At 46.6% G+C, this 16,999-nt stretch overlaps 1 protein-coding gene across 1 annotated transcript; it reads left to right on the forward strand.

Moving 5' to 3' along the window:
- The first annotated feature begins 152 nt into the window (after positions 1-152).
- LOC138265900 (protein phosphatase 1 regulatory subunit 3C-B-like) lies at positions 153-14,107 on the forward strand. The gene is made up of 2 exons (XM_069214075.1): positions 153-224; positions 12,147-14,107. The coding sequence occupies exon 2, from the start codon at positions 12,177-12,179 to the stop codon at positions 12,987-12,989; it is 813 nt and encodes a 270-aa protein (XP_069070176.1). The 5' UTR covers positions 153-224; positions 12,147-12,176; the 3' UTR covers positions 12,990-14,107.
- Positions 14,108-16,999: the final 2,892 nt, after the last annotated feature.

Consider the following 16,999-nt stretch of genomic DNA (forward strand, 5'->3'; position numbering starts at 1 on the left):
CCCCTCCCTCTAACTATCCCAAGTAGCTCCGCCCTCGGGGGTGGAGGGGAGGGGTCTGGAAATCCACGGCCCCTTTGTGATTGGCTTTCTTGTGTGGGACCCAGGCTCTGATTGGGCGGTGAGCGGACGTCACGTGACGCTTCCTAGTGATCCCAGAGGTCCCGCTGCAGAAAGTATCCACCTCAGAGCGCGGCGGAGAGGGGTGAGCGAGGGCGCAGGAGGAGGTGAGCAGGGGAGGGATTGTACACGGATGCCAGGAAGGCGTAGGTTAGGCATAGATTTGTATGCGTGACACATACGGGTATATTGTCAAAGGTGAGGGGGGGGGGGGGGGTCTGAGTATTTGTTTTCGGAAGGGATACATTGAAGCCATGAAGCATTGATTTCCAATTCAAAAGGGGACACTTTACTACGAAAAGTTAAATGCTACAAACGTTTAAGGAATTAATCTAAACATTATTGCACTGAGTTCTGGCACCGTTAGCACGCGACCTAATCTAAAGGACAAAGTTGAATAAAATGCAGAGCTCAACTATTTTTATTTTGTAGGAGGTTGAGGATCGCTTAGGCTTTTTGCGCGTGGGTTGATTTTTGAGGGGACAACAGCGTTTGAGTCCGATTTTGTGTTTTGTTACACCGTTTTAAACTGGTGGTTTTCTACTGTTAAAGAAAGACGGTTGCCGTCGAAGTCGACAATGAGGAGTTTATCTTGGGCCCGTATATCCCCCCCCCCCACCCCCAATTATAGCCAAAAGTCGGTATTTCTCCACACTTATTTTCCATTCTTTTTCTTATATAAAATACCTCGTTGTGATGATTGGCACCCCCAAGTGTAAGTAGATGTGCCTCGCTTTTAAAATACGTTGTTTTCTAGGAGCAGCCTGACTCGCACACCCCCGCCCGAGGCCTAACCGGTTGATTTTCTGTTAGATTATGCGCTTGCTTTGGTCCCCTGTGCTGCCCCCGGACAGACCCTGTCGCCACTTTCTGGGCACGGCCTGTGGACTTTGCCTTGTTCGGTCCCACGCCGTTGGTGCGCACATAAGTCTGTCAGGATGAGCTGGGGGAAGGGTGGGAGCTGTCGAGGTATTTAACTAACCACCACAGAAACATCTTGTTAAGCGAAGTCCGGCACGGGCGGGCGGGTTTCCCCAGTTTGAGCCTGAGGCACTGAATGTCACTCCCTGAAGATTGACTGGAGAGGGTGGTCTGTTTGTGTCGTCCTCCTCTTGGAATGTTTATGCTCCTGGGCAGACCTAAGAGGCGGGTGTGGTACACGCCACCCAGCTGACTCTTTTTTTGTATGCTTCTCAGAAAATGCACGATTCCGAGTCCCAGAAAGGTTCTGTAAGGTCTCTTTATCTTCGATCTCTGCATGATTCTCTAATAACAGGTAATATCAGGATTTACCAATATGCAGATGTTGCACAGTCGCTCCTTCTTAGGTCGTCCAAAGTTTCCAATACTACCCGCACATCATCCAGACCTCGCGCTTTTCTGAATCGCCGTCCAGAAAAACTGAGTTTTATTTGCCTTGAACATCCAGCAAGAAACGAGACAAACACGTCTCAGTGGCTCAGCGTTAACTGCTTCGAGCGACAATTTTCACTGAGTGTCGAGTCACTGGACACTAACCTCACAATCAAAGAGCACATTTTCCAAAAAAGGTATCCTGTTACACGCTCTTAGGGGAATAAAAACTGTTCCTTCCAGAAAATGAGTTCATAGCTGCTGTTCAAGCCTCGTCTGCGGTTGTTCTCTGAGCACGCTCAGCTGGGACACCACCAAACTGCAGTGGAAGTGTGAGGACGGAAAAGGATAACGGAAAAGTTATCCTTTTCCATCTATTCGCCCCGTATCTGGAACAACGCCCCCCCAAAGCCATCAGAACTTCCCTCGCGCTGATACAATTTGAGAATGAGTGGTGACTCTTTAAAGTAGTGAGGCGAGTGGCCGAGAAGAAAGGTGCTAAGGGCCACATTTATACTTTTCGATGCACAGCTGCGCCAACGCAGTTGTGCGTCAAAAAATTTAGCGCCATGCGGGCGCCGTATTTATTCAACGACGTTAGCCGGCGGAGCTGCCTGGTGTGCGTAAAAAAATGACTTACACCAGGCAGCGCCAGCGTAGGGGAATATGGAGCTTGGGCGTCAAAAAATGGGGCAAGTCGGGCTGGGGCAAAATTTTCACCTCAACCCGATTTGCACCGTTTTTTTTTTTTTTGTGACTCCCAACCCCCATTTAAATGACCCCTGTCTTAGCAAAGACAGGAGTCATGCCCCCTTGCCCAATGGCCATGCCCAGGGGACATATGTCCCCTGGGCATGGTCATTGGGCATAGTGGCATGTAGGGGGGCACAAATCAGGCCCCCCATGCCACAAAAAAAATAGAATAATAATACTTACCTGAACTTACCTTAAGTTCCCTGGGATGGATCCCTCCATCCTTGGGCGTCCTCCTGGGGTGGGCAAGGGTGGCAGGGTGTCCCTGGGGGCATGGGAGGGCACCTCTGGGCTCCTTCCGAGCCCACAGGTCCCTTAACGCCTGCCCTGACCAGGCGTTAAAAAATGACGCTAAAGCGACTGGATGTCATTTTTTTTTACCTGCCCACTCCCGGGCGTCATTTTTGCCCGGGAGTGTAAATACGGCGCACATGCCTCGGAGTCATTTTTTAGAAGGGAACGCCTACCTTGCATATCATTAACGCAAAGTAGGTGTCCACGCTAAAAAATTACGCAAACTCCATGAACTTTGGCGCTCAACGCATCTAACGCCAGAGTATAAATATGGAGTTTGTTTTGCATCGAATTTGCGTAAAAAACGATGCGAATCCGGCGCAAACAGAGTATAAATATGGCCCTAAGTTTTAATAAAACAAGGGCGGACACTATCTCTCTAACTTGTGGCATTAATGTCATAAGCGTTTGAAAATGAGACCTTGCTCTAAACGTATGCCATGCATTAACTAGCTGATTATATTTAGCATTGAAGTTGCAATTTGGCTGGGCAGAGCTGTGTAGAAAATACCATCATGCTGTTATTCTGCATTAATTTTGGAAGTTGCTTGCTTGGGAGGCAATGGCGCTATCGTAGGAGCAGCAGCTCTGGCAACTTCTTGGCAGCATCCTGGATACAGGTGTCTGTTGTCTCGGAGAGATGGGGAGCAGAGGGCTGGGTAACAGCGTGTGGCATGACTGCAGGACTCCTTCAATACCTCCGGTTTAGCATAAGAAGGAGCTCCTGGAGGTATTTAAAGGTAGCTGATTTCAGGGGGCTCAATTGGTTCAGTGTCAGATCACCACCTATGTAAAAACCCATTGTTCCACATTCTGACGATACTACTGTTATTATCCCCATTGGCCTGATAGTTTGGTTTAGACTGTCTAGACCAGTGGCATTCACGCTTGTTAATGCTGCCCCTTCAACCCCCCCCAAAGTTGGAAAAAATAAATTGTCGCCCCCCTTTCCATAACCATTCTATAGGGTTGGCAATGCTTAAATACGTCTGGACGTATTTAAACATTGCAGTTAAGTTTTTTTTGTTACCGTTTCACAAATGTAATAAGCATTTTTCTGCTTAAAACAAAGCACTATTATCTGCATAATCTTTCTTTTGGCCAGAGCCTTGAGGACCCCAGTTTCTAGACCCCTGGTCTAGACAAATAACCCCCACGTTTTCCTGCATCCTTGTGATGAGAGGGTTTCCGGCCTTCCATATGAACATTTAATGGTGTCATTTCCACTTTGACGTAAATGTTGCCACCAGTCCTCTCTTGTCCTATGCTTCATTTTAGAAACAGTTGTATGGACACATTAAAAAAAAAAAAAAAGCCTGGCCTGTGGATGATGGACTGCTGCCATTGCGGGTGGTTTCACTGTAGAAGGCGTCCTAATAAAATAAAACTTAGCACACAGTAAGGCCAGACTCCATTTCATTCATCAGTCTTGGGGAAACTGAAACAACCTGGCATGCCAGACAAGAATGTGGAAAACTAGCATAATTAGTTTTTGATCCATTTTGCTTATTTTTCCAGTAATGTAGGCTGTGAGTCTACATTGCTTAAGTGGGCAAAGAATCTTAGTTCCCATCTCCACTAATCAGTCCTGTAAGGTGGTACCCCGATTAGACGTAACATACAGGTTTTCTACAAAGGATTCACAAGTGGTTTGCACAAGGGTGTTGAACCTTTGTTGTGAGTTTGTTACTTAAACAATAGTGGGGGATCTCTCTGCGTATACATTAGTTTGGTCATAAACTCCGGTGTAGACGCTTTTATGATATGGTTATGTGAATGTGTAATTCTGATGACTTGTTGTGCTGTGGCAAATGCATGTAGGATTTTTGTGGGTTCTCATTTGTGGCTTGTGTTCTGAAGAATTGTGCCCGTTTATGACTTCTTAGCTTCTGTTTACTGTTAGCACGTCAGACCTTTTTAATAAGTAAACTTACAAGGGGACTTGAATAGGTCAATGAACCTTTTAACTCATAATTAAGAAGTTCTTACCATAGCTCCAGTATATAGTCAACAATCAGTAGTCAATAATCAATGGAGTCAGCTAACTTCACTCACCATGACCTTTCAGCCATTAATAACCACACCTTTAGTAAAAGTTTAGTATGTTTATTTCTGTTACATTAGCAATGCTAAAGTCATGTAGATTAATCTGAAAATCAAATAAAACGCACATAAAAACAACACTGGTAGTCCAAAGCAGCAGAAGAAACACAATCTAATCAAAGCTTGAATCACAACACATTCTAGAGCTACAGTGCAAATCAATAGCCGGGTCAGCTGCAACAAAGATATAGCATACATGAAACTCAACAAGGTAATTCATCAATCATTAGTCCTTGTATTTGTCATTCGTGAGGGCACTTAACTAACATCAGATTCGCATCAGCATGTTGGGCTTCATGCGAAACTGATTTAGAAACACAAATTTAGAAAAATATCTAACTATGGATCTGTCAAAACAGCGCAGTTGGTACCTATAAAGAAAAGGCATAAATTGCATAACAGTCACATTTCACCATGTCTACCTATCCTCAGTATGGGTCAGCAAACCAGAATGAGTCTTCGTCATCAGTCGATCAGCAAAGCATCGGGCTCTGTCAGAGAGTATGAGCCCAATGACAGAATGAATCTCAAATTTCTCCTAAAATCTTCTTCTCTCAAAATCTGCATCTCTTCTCTAGTCTGAATAATTCTCCTGTCGTGTTGTTATATCAAAGTCTAGCAACACAAAAGGATGATGGACAGAGTGTTAAACAATGCAAACACTCACCCCCAGTCACAGATCTGAGTTTAATCTGTCGTTCTTTCTGACTGGTTTCATGTTATCACCCTTCATCAGCCAGGCTAGCTTGAATCCAGTGGCACAGTGAGCAAGGAACCCACGTCTAGGCATACCCTTCCCACTTAGGGCAACTTTAACACAAAAGGATGATGGGCGGAGTGTTGAACAATGCAAACACTCACCCTCAGTCACAGATCTGGGTTTAATCCATCGAACAGGGTCAAGACTGATTTGCATATGGCTGGGTCCGAACTGGGGTGATGTGGCCAGCAAAATAACGATGGATTGAACCCAGATCTGTGACTGGGGGTGGGTGTTTGAAAAGTTTCAACACTCCATCCATAATTTTATTTTGTGATGTTGTGTTATATCAAAGTCACTAAAACTATTCCCTATTGGTCAGTTGATTGTACGTTTATACTTTATCCAACAATATTTCTGCACCAAATCTATGATTCCTAACATTTAACTCTTCACATGCAGTTGATTGGTTCATTTTACGATGTTCTCATCATCCGGCTCGTCAGGTAACAATATTGTTGCATCTTCAGCTCCAGTCAGTGTCTTCATTGTTCTCGTCCTGGGAAAGTACATCTCACACACGTTACACTAGCAGGAACATCATCTCTTTGCAGCCTGTTCTCACAGAAAGCTTCTGTTAAGCATTTTCAACAAGACAATGGACATTTCACATTTTAATTCACCATGTCAGCATTTTTTTTACCCGCTAAGAAATACATCTTTTGCATTAGGCCTGGCAAATCTAGGCCAAGACACTCGCTAAGTTAAGGCCTACAATTAATAAACCTAGAGCATACTTAATAAGCCTTAATATGACACATAAATATATTAGGCTAATATATTTTCAATATTTCCTAAGTATTATTTAATTAGTACATTTCGTGAACACTGGTGGCCGTTCTTCGAGGTCACATTTTCAAATGTGTGCTTTATTTTTCTACGTTTTTACATTTTTTTTTTTTTTTTTTTTTACATAAGCTCATTATTCAAAATACATAAACATTCATTAGTAATTTCTAATTATAACACCTGCTCTAGCAATACCAAACACCGCAGCTATGTGGTTGCGAAAGATCTATTGTGGGCTTATCAAGACCATAGAGAGGCTTGCAGCCGTCCATTGGTTGGCTTTAAGGACACACATATGCTTGCTTGCTTGCTTATGTGAAAGCTTGCGGTGGGCATTTTGTGTCTGTTCCTCTGTTGGAGCATTCACAGTTTACTTGTGTCCCTTCCACTGCTTACTTTAAGGTTTAAAGTCAGAGGTCAAATGTCGGGCTCGGTCTTCTGAGGGAGCTTGGTGTTAACATTAGTTTCTCTGACTTAGAAGTGAGATGTTTTATGGGACAATCTTGATGTGAAAGAAAATACTTTTTTTTTTTCTAGCACACAACAAACTGTTAATGTCTGTAAATGAATTCTGAAGTTATTTCAGAATTGGGGATAATAAAGGCACTTTATTTCTTCAGCTTCTGGTGTGCGATGAAAATAAATATTTTAATACAATCCAAATAAATCAATACGTTAAGTGGTGGGGTTTTCACACATTGTGTGCTGTATACTTGTATCAGTAAAACTGTCTGTGCAAATGTAGTAGTTCTTTCAGTTGAAAATGTGTTGTATGTATTGTATTGCCAGTGCACTACCACGTCATGCATACGCAACACTACTCTACTCAGCTCTTCAACATGTCATGCTGACACGCCCCTCCCTTCTACGACAAACCTTCCCTCGACGACCCCTCCACACCACTAATTTGTAGTCGAGCCGAATAGCAGCTACGCTGATTTATAGCATGGTTAAAAACGCATTGGGAAAACCAATAGCTCTTGCAAACATAAGCCCTATTGGCTTTGCCAGTGCTTTTTTCATTCCTGTTAAACACACCTCAGTGTGTGTCTTCCAGCTGTCTCCCTAGTGCGCCTCTTTCTTGCTCAGCTCTGTGATTGTACGCTTCTTGCCACTACATCGCTTTCTTGGCCATTTGCTTCACCTCCTGTGCTCCATGTTGCTATCGCCTGCTTTTTTTTTTTTTAGCCCACACACTACCTGTTAATTTCTGCACCCTTCATGTTGAGACTTTTTTTTTGCATACTTTTTCTTTTCGCTTGCCAGTACATCTCTGATCTGTAATTGAAAAAACGCTCTTGTCATTTTGTAAGCTTGTGTCTACAAAATGAAGCTGGTGACCTTCTGCACAGCATGGCTAAAGGCCTATTTGCTCTGACAATTCATAGTTTTTATTGTGTGCTTTTTTTGTTTTTTTTTCTGCATTTCCACATGACCCTTCGCAACAATCCTGTACGTCTCTGACATAACCACATGTACTTGGGAGTGTGTTCTGTGACGTAGTCGCCTGAAAGCAAAATAAAAAATATGGTATTTTTTCCAGTGAATAAGAGAAACCGCAATGGCTTTAGTAAGGAGTGGGGGCCGTGCCTGTGAGCAAACTAAGCAAGACGGTGTCATGCAAAGATAGTCTGGCACTAGGAAGGTGTCGGGTTTTTGCTGAGGATGGTGCAGACTTTACCGCTTTTTTTCCTGCAGAAGCTCACAATAGATAAAGTTTGACCAGGGAGTGTGCCGAGCTGGCGACCAAGATATCAGCACGGCATTGAAGCCCTGGCCCAAATTTTCAATGAACCGGACCTGGTAATGCACCCATGATGATCCGGTGTGCCCCATAATACCTCTCAAACCACCCTCAAACGGATGGCTGCCGATTGAGGGCAACCATTTGCCTCCAGCCCAATCACCTCTGCTTTGGGCTGGATGTCCCAGCTCCCAGCCTTCCTCAGCGCCCTCATGGCGACGGGCTGCAGGCGAGCCTGAGATCTCAAGGCCGCTGGGCTGCCTGGTTCTCACCATCTTCTCATGGCTTCCAACACCTATGGCTGTGCTGTGCCGGACTGGGGACGACCCACTGAAGATTGCCACACATTCACGCCTGTCGGCTCAGGTGGCTACACCTGCAGCCATATTGTGACATTCCCCCATCCATTTGTAAGCTGCTTCTATTCTTTCTTGATAATTTGTGTTGTGCGTATACGCTGTTGCCATCAGTTGTTAATAATATTCAGTGGTGCGAACACGAGGTCCTAGCAGCCCACCAGCAGACTTCATTCCTCTCTTGGAACATTAGGGGCTCGACAATCCCCGCAAGAGTAAACGTGTATTACAGTACCTACATGGAGATGGAGTACAAGTGGCGTTCCTGCAAGAAACGCGCCCTTACTCAGGGAAGCCCCTTACATTTACCTCATCATGGGTTACACATCGATACTTCTCACGTTACTGTAAATACTCTTGTTGGGTTTGTTCATTAATCCTCAAAAGTCTAACCTTACACAACTCTGCATACGTGCTGGTGACTGGGACCCCAACAAGGCTACTTTTGGCTCATATATACACCCCCTCCCCAAAGTTGACACCCCGGAACACTCATGACACACAAAGTGAGTTTGGACTACAGTTACATAATGCTGGGGTTGACGATTTTATCTCCCCCCCCCCCCCCCCCCCTTTTTTTTTTTTTTTTTTTTTTTTTTTTTGCTGGATACCGCTCCTACCGCATTGACTAATAAATCATGTTGAGTACAACTTCTCGGTGCCGTAAGTGATATACACACACACTTCGCGACCCCTGGCACCTGCGACACGCATCTGCACCGGCATATATGCATTATTCTATAACATTTGGTTCCACATTGACTACTGGCTAGCATCCACTTGTTCCATGACTAGACACTATCTTCCATTTGGCCCATGTGCTCTCCGACCATTCCCGTGAGTGGATGGCCCTGCACATGCTGTTCAGCGTGGCCTGAAGACACTGGCACTTCCCCTCTACGGCACTACACGGCGAGCTGTTCCTCTTCGCACTCTGCTCAGCGGCGGTAGATTATTTTGCTCCTATCCTGGGCTTCTTCGCCTCCCAGGCTACTCTTCAGGAGTCTTTCTAGGCCTACAGTCGGGGCATCTGTATTTCTAAACACGCTGGGGTGCTACGTGATATTCACATGTCTAAACCGTATAGAAACAGAACTGACCGATTCGGACATCAGATGCCCGGCAGCCCCGCGTGCCCCAAGCATATAACTGTACCACCTTCTAGCCGACTATTGGGACTTGGCAGAGCGTGGTGTGTAATTTCAGGGGAAATACACCAGAGCCCATAGACATGGGGAAGGAGAACACCCAGACTGCACTCCAGCCGGGCTGCTTAGGCCCCCCAAGGGGTCCCCTGGACTCCCCAAACTAGAACTAGCAGGGAGCACAGACAATCGATAATGAGGGAGTCCTGACTGCCCTGCTTCACCATTACATCCAACTGTAAACCACCCGCTTAACAGATGACAGAGGTGGTCCAGGGGTGGTGACCATGGTTTGGCTCATTACAGCCCAACAATTCCTCAGTGAACCCATCTCATGTGAGGAACTCATAAAATCCATTGACTCTTTAGATGTCTGTGAACCCCCTGGCTTCGACAATCTCACCAGGAGTTGTAATAAGCACTTTAAACATCCTGCCCCATTTACTTGCCATGTACACCGAATCACTTGAAACCGAAGCCCTTCCCCAACGCTGTGCGAAGCGGTGTACACTCTTATGCTTCAACTCAGCAAAGACCCCTTGTCAGTGCTACTCTCATCGGCTCCTATCGCTACTCAACTTTGGCGATAAGATATTAGCCTAAGTCCTCTCAAACCTCTCCCTACGGATGGGCCAGATTACTTCCCCTGTCCAATCGGGTGTTGTCCCCCCACGTCTCTGGCGTGGCCCTACAACCCTGGCTTCTCAAGCTAAGCATACCACATGGCTTTATTTCATGAATCCTGCTTTTTGTACACCAAGCCGTCGGCCCATACTGTTTATTTCATTGTTATTGGCGGACCTCGGCCGGGGTCCCCCCCTCCAATTTATCATTCTATGGACCCCCTGGTGCGACATCTCCAAGGCAAGCACATGACCCATGAGTTATAATTTAAACGCAGTCCCCTGCTTCTCTCTTTATGTGCAGGCAATATATATATATATATATATATTTTTTTTTTAACATACCCGTCCTGCTCACTAACTTTTTTCGCTACACCGCGGAGCCTGTTCCCGAAGCTTATCTGGGCTGGTCGGCTCCAGCACCTCAGTTTGGATACCCTTGCACTTCCATAGGATCATGGGGGATTCGATCTACTACACGTATACTACCTAGTGGCACAATGCCAATTCACCTTATTGGTTCCATCCTGACTCAAGGCTCCCGTATACTAAACTCGAAATTGCATTAGCGCACCTGACACCCCCGGCTTCACTCTTTCCAAAAGGGCTGCTATTAGATCATAGAGATATTCATCCTTTATCCACCAACTGCTGGGCGTGGAGGAAGCTTCTTCGTCTCTTAGGTGGCGAGTTACTTTACTCTTCGTCGTTGCAGTTGGCGGATAATGCCTGGCTTCCTACCACTCCAGTAAAAACTGGCTGTGCGCACACATGACATACACTACATAGTTTTGGAGCTCTCTTCCCTGCAGGCCATGTCATCACTGACGGTGCTTGCCTCGCCGGTGCCTCTCATATGGGCCACTTGCTGAGAGTCACTGTCCCCGAGTATCCCCTGTTGAATTTGTCCACCCGTAGTGATTACCAATGGCGACGGGCGGCGATTAATCTCCAAACTGTACCATGTGAGTATTGCTCTGCTAGCCCCACGAGATGAGAAAGTTTGCAGCACCTGGGAAACTGATTTGGGGTGCCCGCTGACCGATAAGTCCTGCCTGTTGCCCTCAGACTTATCATTAAATCCAATCACTGCCACAAACTCCTACACTACAAGTTCCTGCGTAGAGCACCTACCACCCTGGTGCGACTGGATCCCTCAATCCTCAAATTGCCCCAAATGCCACGCTGTCCGGGCATTCTTTGTACATCTGTCATGGGAGTCTGCCATATTGAACACCTTCTGGGGGCGCGGTTTTCTCTATACTGACCCAGACTCAGGACACTGATCTTGCACCCGACTCGTTGGCTATCTGCTAAATATACGGGAAAGTATCCACTGCCTTTGCAGTGCTTCTAGCCATTTGCGAAATTGCACTCCGTTGGGGCAGTAATCCCTGACCATCTACCAAAGCCTGGCTCCATAGTCTGGTATTATGACACCACTAATGAACTGCATACATCTCTGCAACCCCCAACATCCTGGCCAGAAAAGATCTGGCAGCCCCTGTGTAACTTTATTTTGACAGATGAGGATGCAAGCCAAGACGCTTTACCTTTTAATGTCGTACTAGAGAGGATTTCAGACGCCTTTGTGGGCCCCCAGCTATGTTTGTTCCCTGACACAACCTGCTGCTGGACACCAGTGCTCGAACCCTGCTTGTTTCCTTTTCTAAACGTGACTTGACTCAGTGTCCCTGCTGCATTGCCTATTGTTTTTAATAAATGTTTGTTGCACTGCTCCTTTGTATGCACGCTGCCCTTGCCCCTTGGTTGGGGCTACTGTCTGTTTCAAACTCTCCGTCTTGTTTAACTAAGAAAGCTTAAAGGGAATGTTTGACCAGTTTAAGGTGTTACTGTGGAGATGTTAGTTTAGACGGGATCCAGATTTCAGCGGTGGTTGAAGTTGGTGGTGAGAGTTGAACGCAAAGCTCTTGTTGGAGGCAAATTGAGGGATTATTAGAAGGGAAGATTAAAAATTCAGTGACCCAACTTTCTTGTGGTAGAGCCAGAGTGAAGATATGTAGTGGTGTGTGTTAGATGTGTGTTGCTGCATGGCTTGGAGCTAAACGGATTGTACAGTACATTAAATGTTGTCCCGTCTCCTTCCAGGTTCGGTGTTACCCCACCCTGGTTCCAGCCATGCCAGTAGACTTCGCCATGCGGATCTGCCTTGGGGGCTCACCACCCTTTCACCGGCTGCTGGATACATATGAGGGCCTACAGGGTGGGCGACCTCTGAAGCCCCTGCGTCCCTGCCTGCACCCCAGTTCGATCACGGAGGGCTGGGGGCACAGCCGCCAGAAGAAGCGAGTGGTCTTTGCCGACATGAAGGGCCTCTCCCTGACGGCCGTGCGCATCTTCTCAAAGATGGAGGAGGACCTCTGTGACCTGCAGCTTGCACTGAAGCACCTTCTGACACCTAGTAAGGGTCTGTCCCCTTCTCCCAAGCCGTATGCACTGGACTTTCCTCAGCCCGCTTCAGACTACCTGGCTTTTCGCACCCGGCTGCAGCATGATCAGGTCTGTCTGGAGCAGTGCCTGATCCGTGAGTGCTCCCTGAGTGGCACCGTCCGGGTTCGTAATGTTGGTTTTGAGAAGAAGGTGCACTTGCGGGTGACGTTCGACTCGTGGCGCAGCTTCCGCGATGTCACCTGCCTCTACATGCACAACACCTACGGCGTTGCTGATACAGACACGTTCTCCTTCCATGTGGAGCTTCCACGTGCACCAGGGCCACAGGGCCATGTGGAGTTCTGTGTGTCTTACCAGTGTGGTCACGCAGTCTACTGGGACAACAACCATGGACAGAATTACTGCATCCAGTATCGGGGAGGCCTTTGCTTGGGTACCAGTGAAGCAACAACCCACATCGACAACACTGGGGCGGCTGTTAGTATGTTCTCCCATTGGCCAACGTGGACAGGTGCTCACTGCATTAGTCCATATTGGTAGGCTTTACACCATGGCACTTCCTGTTGCCAGACTGAGGGAAGGAAACAGCTGACCCTTGACCTTGAGGAGGACTGCTGCTGAAGTCCTATAGAATGGTTTTGATGTGGGTGGATGACGTGGGTCTAAGTTGAAGTGGGTTCTGGTATCAGTACATGACACTTTAAAGGGTGGGAGAGAAACATCTTGTTGATGGCTGAAGTATATGGGAGACAGTGTTGGTCCTGGGTACTGATCACATGGGGGGTGTAGGTGTGCCACAGGGCATTGTTTACAGGGTGGCCAGGGTAAGAGTGTCCTTCGCTGTGGTACCTGGACAGTGCCTTGTGTGTAAGGTCAGTACGTTTGAGGTAGGGGTTGAAGGAGGCAAGTGATCAGGGAAAAAGCCCACTCTGAGGAACGGTCTTCGTTGCAGAGTATTTGTTAATGGACTAGTCGCGGGGGGGGAGGTTGGGGGGGGCTCAGGGATGGTGCAGGCACCCATGCTTCCCTCAGGAAGTGGGTCACATAATCTCGTAGCTGTATTTTTCTCGTGGGCGTCCATGTCGCTATTCTTTTGGAGCCCAATTCAGAGACAAGTCACCTCCCCACCCCATCAGCGCACCCACACTCCCCCCTCCCTCCCACCTCTCGTGTGCAGGGCAGTTTGTACCACAGGGCAGGCTATAATTTCGTCCTGCTGAGTGTGCGGAATTTCCAGGGCTACACTTCACGCAGACTAGATTCCTCCACTGCTACGGTCACGGTCCTTCTATTCTGCTTGTACTCGTTCAGTGATTTTTACATTAATTTATTTGTTACTGCAGAGAGCATTTCCTCAGGGTCGCCTTACTTCTTATGGGGCGTTCTACAGGCAGCCTCTGTCTGGGCCAATTTCTCAGGGTCTCCGGGTGAGAAGACTGCTCTAGCTTGAAAGGAGAACACCCCGCTTTACCTAGGTGTAACATCACCTACAGCTGCAAGCCTGTCTTCGGGACTGGCTTGTATTTGCACCAAAGAACTGTGTGGTATGAATGGGAAACTTATCTATTACTGTTGCTGGTGACAGTGTTGTGGAACAATGTATTTTTGTGACTTAAGTTTACTTTAAAGAAAAAAACAATAAACTGATTTTATTTTTTTGTTGTTGTTGTGTTTTTGTTTTCGTTATTCGGTGCAGAATCCTCCCTCCCCCCCCCCCCCCCCCCCCCCCACCACCACCTTTTGTGTAAGGCAAAAAAGCTTAGGGCAGTGGAATAAAATATCCAACTTGTGTCAATTTACCCTGATGACACGATCCTTCTGTTGTGGTGGTTTTTTTTTTCTCTTTTTTCTTTCTTTCATGAAACTATTCCAAAGTTGTGCATATTCATTTGCTTATGAGTGTGTTGGAGATTAACATGCGAGCATGTTTTTCTACAGTAAATAGGCAGAGCCTTTATCATCCACCCTTGCTATGGCTGTCGTTCAAGTCTTGTAAGTTTTAACATTTGTAAATTTCACGAAACCCGTGACCTTATTTTTATTTTAAAGAAGCATTAACAAGTTTGCTGTCTTTTTGCATTGGGTTTTCATTTTTTATTACGGGTTTTTCTGAATGAACATGTATGTTTGGGCAATTTCAAAGGTAGGAGAAGAAAAAAAATCTACCCTTTAAGAGTCGGACACTTTTCATGAAACGCTTAAAATGTGATGGGTCGTGTTCGTGAGCTTCGCATCCAGGATGGCTCGACATTGGAAGCTTTTTTTTATTTTATTATAATGCAGATGTCTCGAACTACTACAGCCCAAGTACAACAAGCCATGAAAGCGGATTGTCAGTTGTATTTTCACCAAATGGCACCAAATGGCACTAAAGTTGAAAGGGGAAAAAAAAAATATATACACTTTCTGTGGAAAGTGCAGTCGAACTATAACTGCAGTAACAGGTTGTTAAATCAGTTTGCGCATAAATGAACCTTGACTGCTCCATTATAGCACGAGTTGGAAATGGATGACGTGTTGGAGCTAGTGGTTAAACCCCTGTAGATGAGATCGTGGACTAGTCTTCTCGGCAGACCTGGGTATTAGCAGTGGGGAGAATGATCTTAACAGCGTGAAGCGTGCAAAGGATGGTATGACCTTATCACCCTTGGATGTTGTGCATGTTGCAGGCAGCCCCGTGAACGGGCAGAGGCCGCACCCAAAGGGCACCAAGGGCCAGCGCCGTAAGAGCCGCCTGGGACCCGAAAGAACTGGTTTGACCGGCGTAGTGGCCGGCGGCAGACACTTCAAGGAAACGGCACCCACACGTGAAGCCCTTCAAGCGCCAAACGCGGCGCCAAGATATTGGTTTGAACGCCTCCCAATAAGGGGGCAGGAGACGTGGACCTGTGGGTTTTCGGTGCGTTTTCGAGGAGCGATGTCCCCACAAGAGAGAAGACCAGGGACCGCGCGCAACAAACACAACAGCTGGAATACCTGGAGCCGTCGAGAAGGGTTGGGAGGTGCGCGCTGCCGCTATTTCGGTCGATCACGCCCCTGGGGTTTTCCCGCAAGGACTTGTCACAAGGCGTCCCGGCGGTAGAAGCGCGGGGGACCGCGGCAGTGACCTGACCCTGCCCCGGCTGGTGATTGCTCCGTGGCGGAGCAGGACCGGGCTCCAGGGCGGTGGGCGCGGGGACCGCCGTACGAACCGGCATCGCGACTCCTAACACTTTAGATGCCATGAATGGCTCAAAGGCTGTGAAAGAAGGGCCTTTGTTGGGCACGTGACAACGTTTGCGTTGTAGCAGTCATCACGTAATAGATGGCATGAGTCATAAAGGTTCATCCCCATCTACGTAGTGTTGACCAGTGTGCGCGTTTGCAGAATAATTGAATACATGAAACTTGGAAGGCAGAAACCTCAGGCTACTGGGGGCGTGCACGAATCACACTGGGACATAGTGAGGTACTGATAGGACAAGCACCAGAGAAAGAAATTTAAGTCACATCATGTCCCTTTACTACTGGAGCAAATATGCTATATTGAGCAAATTAAGTCACTCGAGAGAAATCAAAGAATGTTTCAGAAAAATGGATCCCATCAACCTGGTACCGGCCCCGTCTGTAAGCCAGAATAAAATGTAAATTAACCGGCATTAGCCGGAAGATATTTCTCACGTGACCGGTTTATCTTCACAAGACCATCAAGTCTGCTCTTCACACTGTAGAGTGCAAGGGCTTAGAAGCAGTGGACACAACGAAATATAACGAAGACAGGCCCGTCAGAGAACCTGCCTCGATACTCCAAATGTTAGAGAAAGGGGCCCACTTGACACTATATGTAAGAGGTCATTGAACTTGGCAGTAATGCTGAGAGCCGTTAACAAAGAGTTGCCTATCGGGCACATGGGAGGAAGAGCATACCAATGTCCTTGCAGGACATCATGCTGGTAATGGTCTGAATGGGCCAGGCTCATGAGCGCAACACTTCTAATGAACCAACACTCACTTCTGCCTTACCGCTGCAACAGCAGAATCCAACCACCAGTTGGAGAACCCATTGGTACAGTGGGCATAGTGAGAATTGCTTTGACTTCGTGGGAGTTCACAACAGAAACCGCAACTGTGCAGCTGGATTGGAGTGCAGGGGGATTCTTGTAACGGGCTAAATGCTTTGATTTTGAGCTGTTATGCTTCTGCTTAAAAATCGAATGACCCGGGAACAGACATGGGCGTAAAGTGTTGTGTGTGTTTTTTTTTTTTTTTTAATGCTATATATATATATGTGTGTGTGTGTATATGTATGTGTGTATATATATATATATATATATATATATATATATATATATATACTGGAAGATGCAGGATCACAAGAAAACAACAGCCAGCCAGGGCAAAAATCTGGATCCCAAAGGATACAAAGAGCCACAAGAAAATGAAATAGTACCAGAAGCAGATTCCATAGTGTTTTAGTGTTTTTCCCTTTATGCCATTTAATTGCTCATGCACTTGTGAAGACAAAGGCTACAAATTCAAGGAAGGTCCTCCAACTGGTTTGCCATTGCTGC

This window comes from Pleurodeles waltl, chromosome 11, assembly GCF_031143425.1.
Source record: "Pleurodeles waltl isolate 20211129_DDA chromosome 11, aPleWal1.hap1.20221129, whole genome shotgun sequence".
In the NCBI taxonomy this organism is placed as follows: Eukaryota; Metazoa; Chordata; class Amphibia; order Caudata; family Salamandridae; genus Pleurodeles; species Pleurodeles waltl.

Bases quoted from the DNA above. Each gene is read 5' to 3' on its own strand.
- LOC138265900 (XM_069214075.1), top strand. From the start codon at position 12,177: ATGCCAGTAGACTTCGCCATGCGGATCTGCCTTGGGGGCTCACCACCC.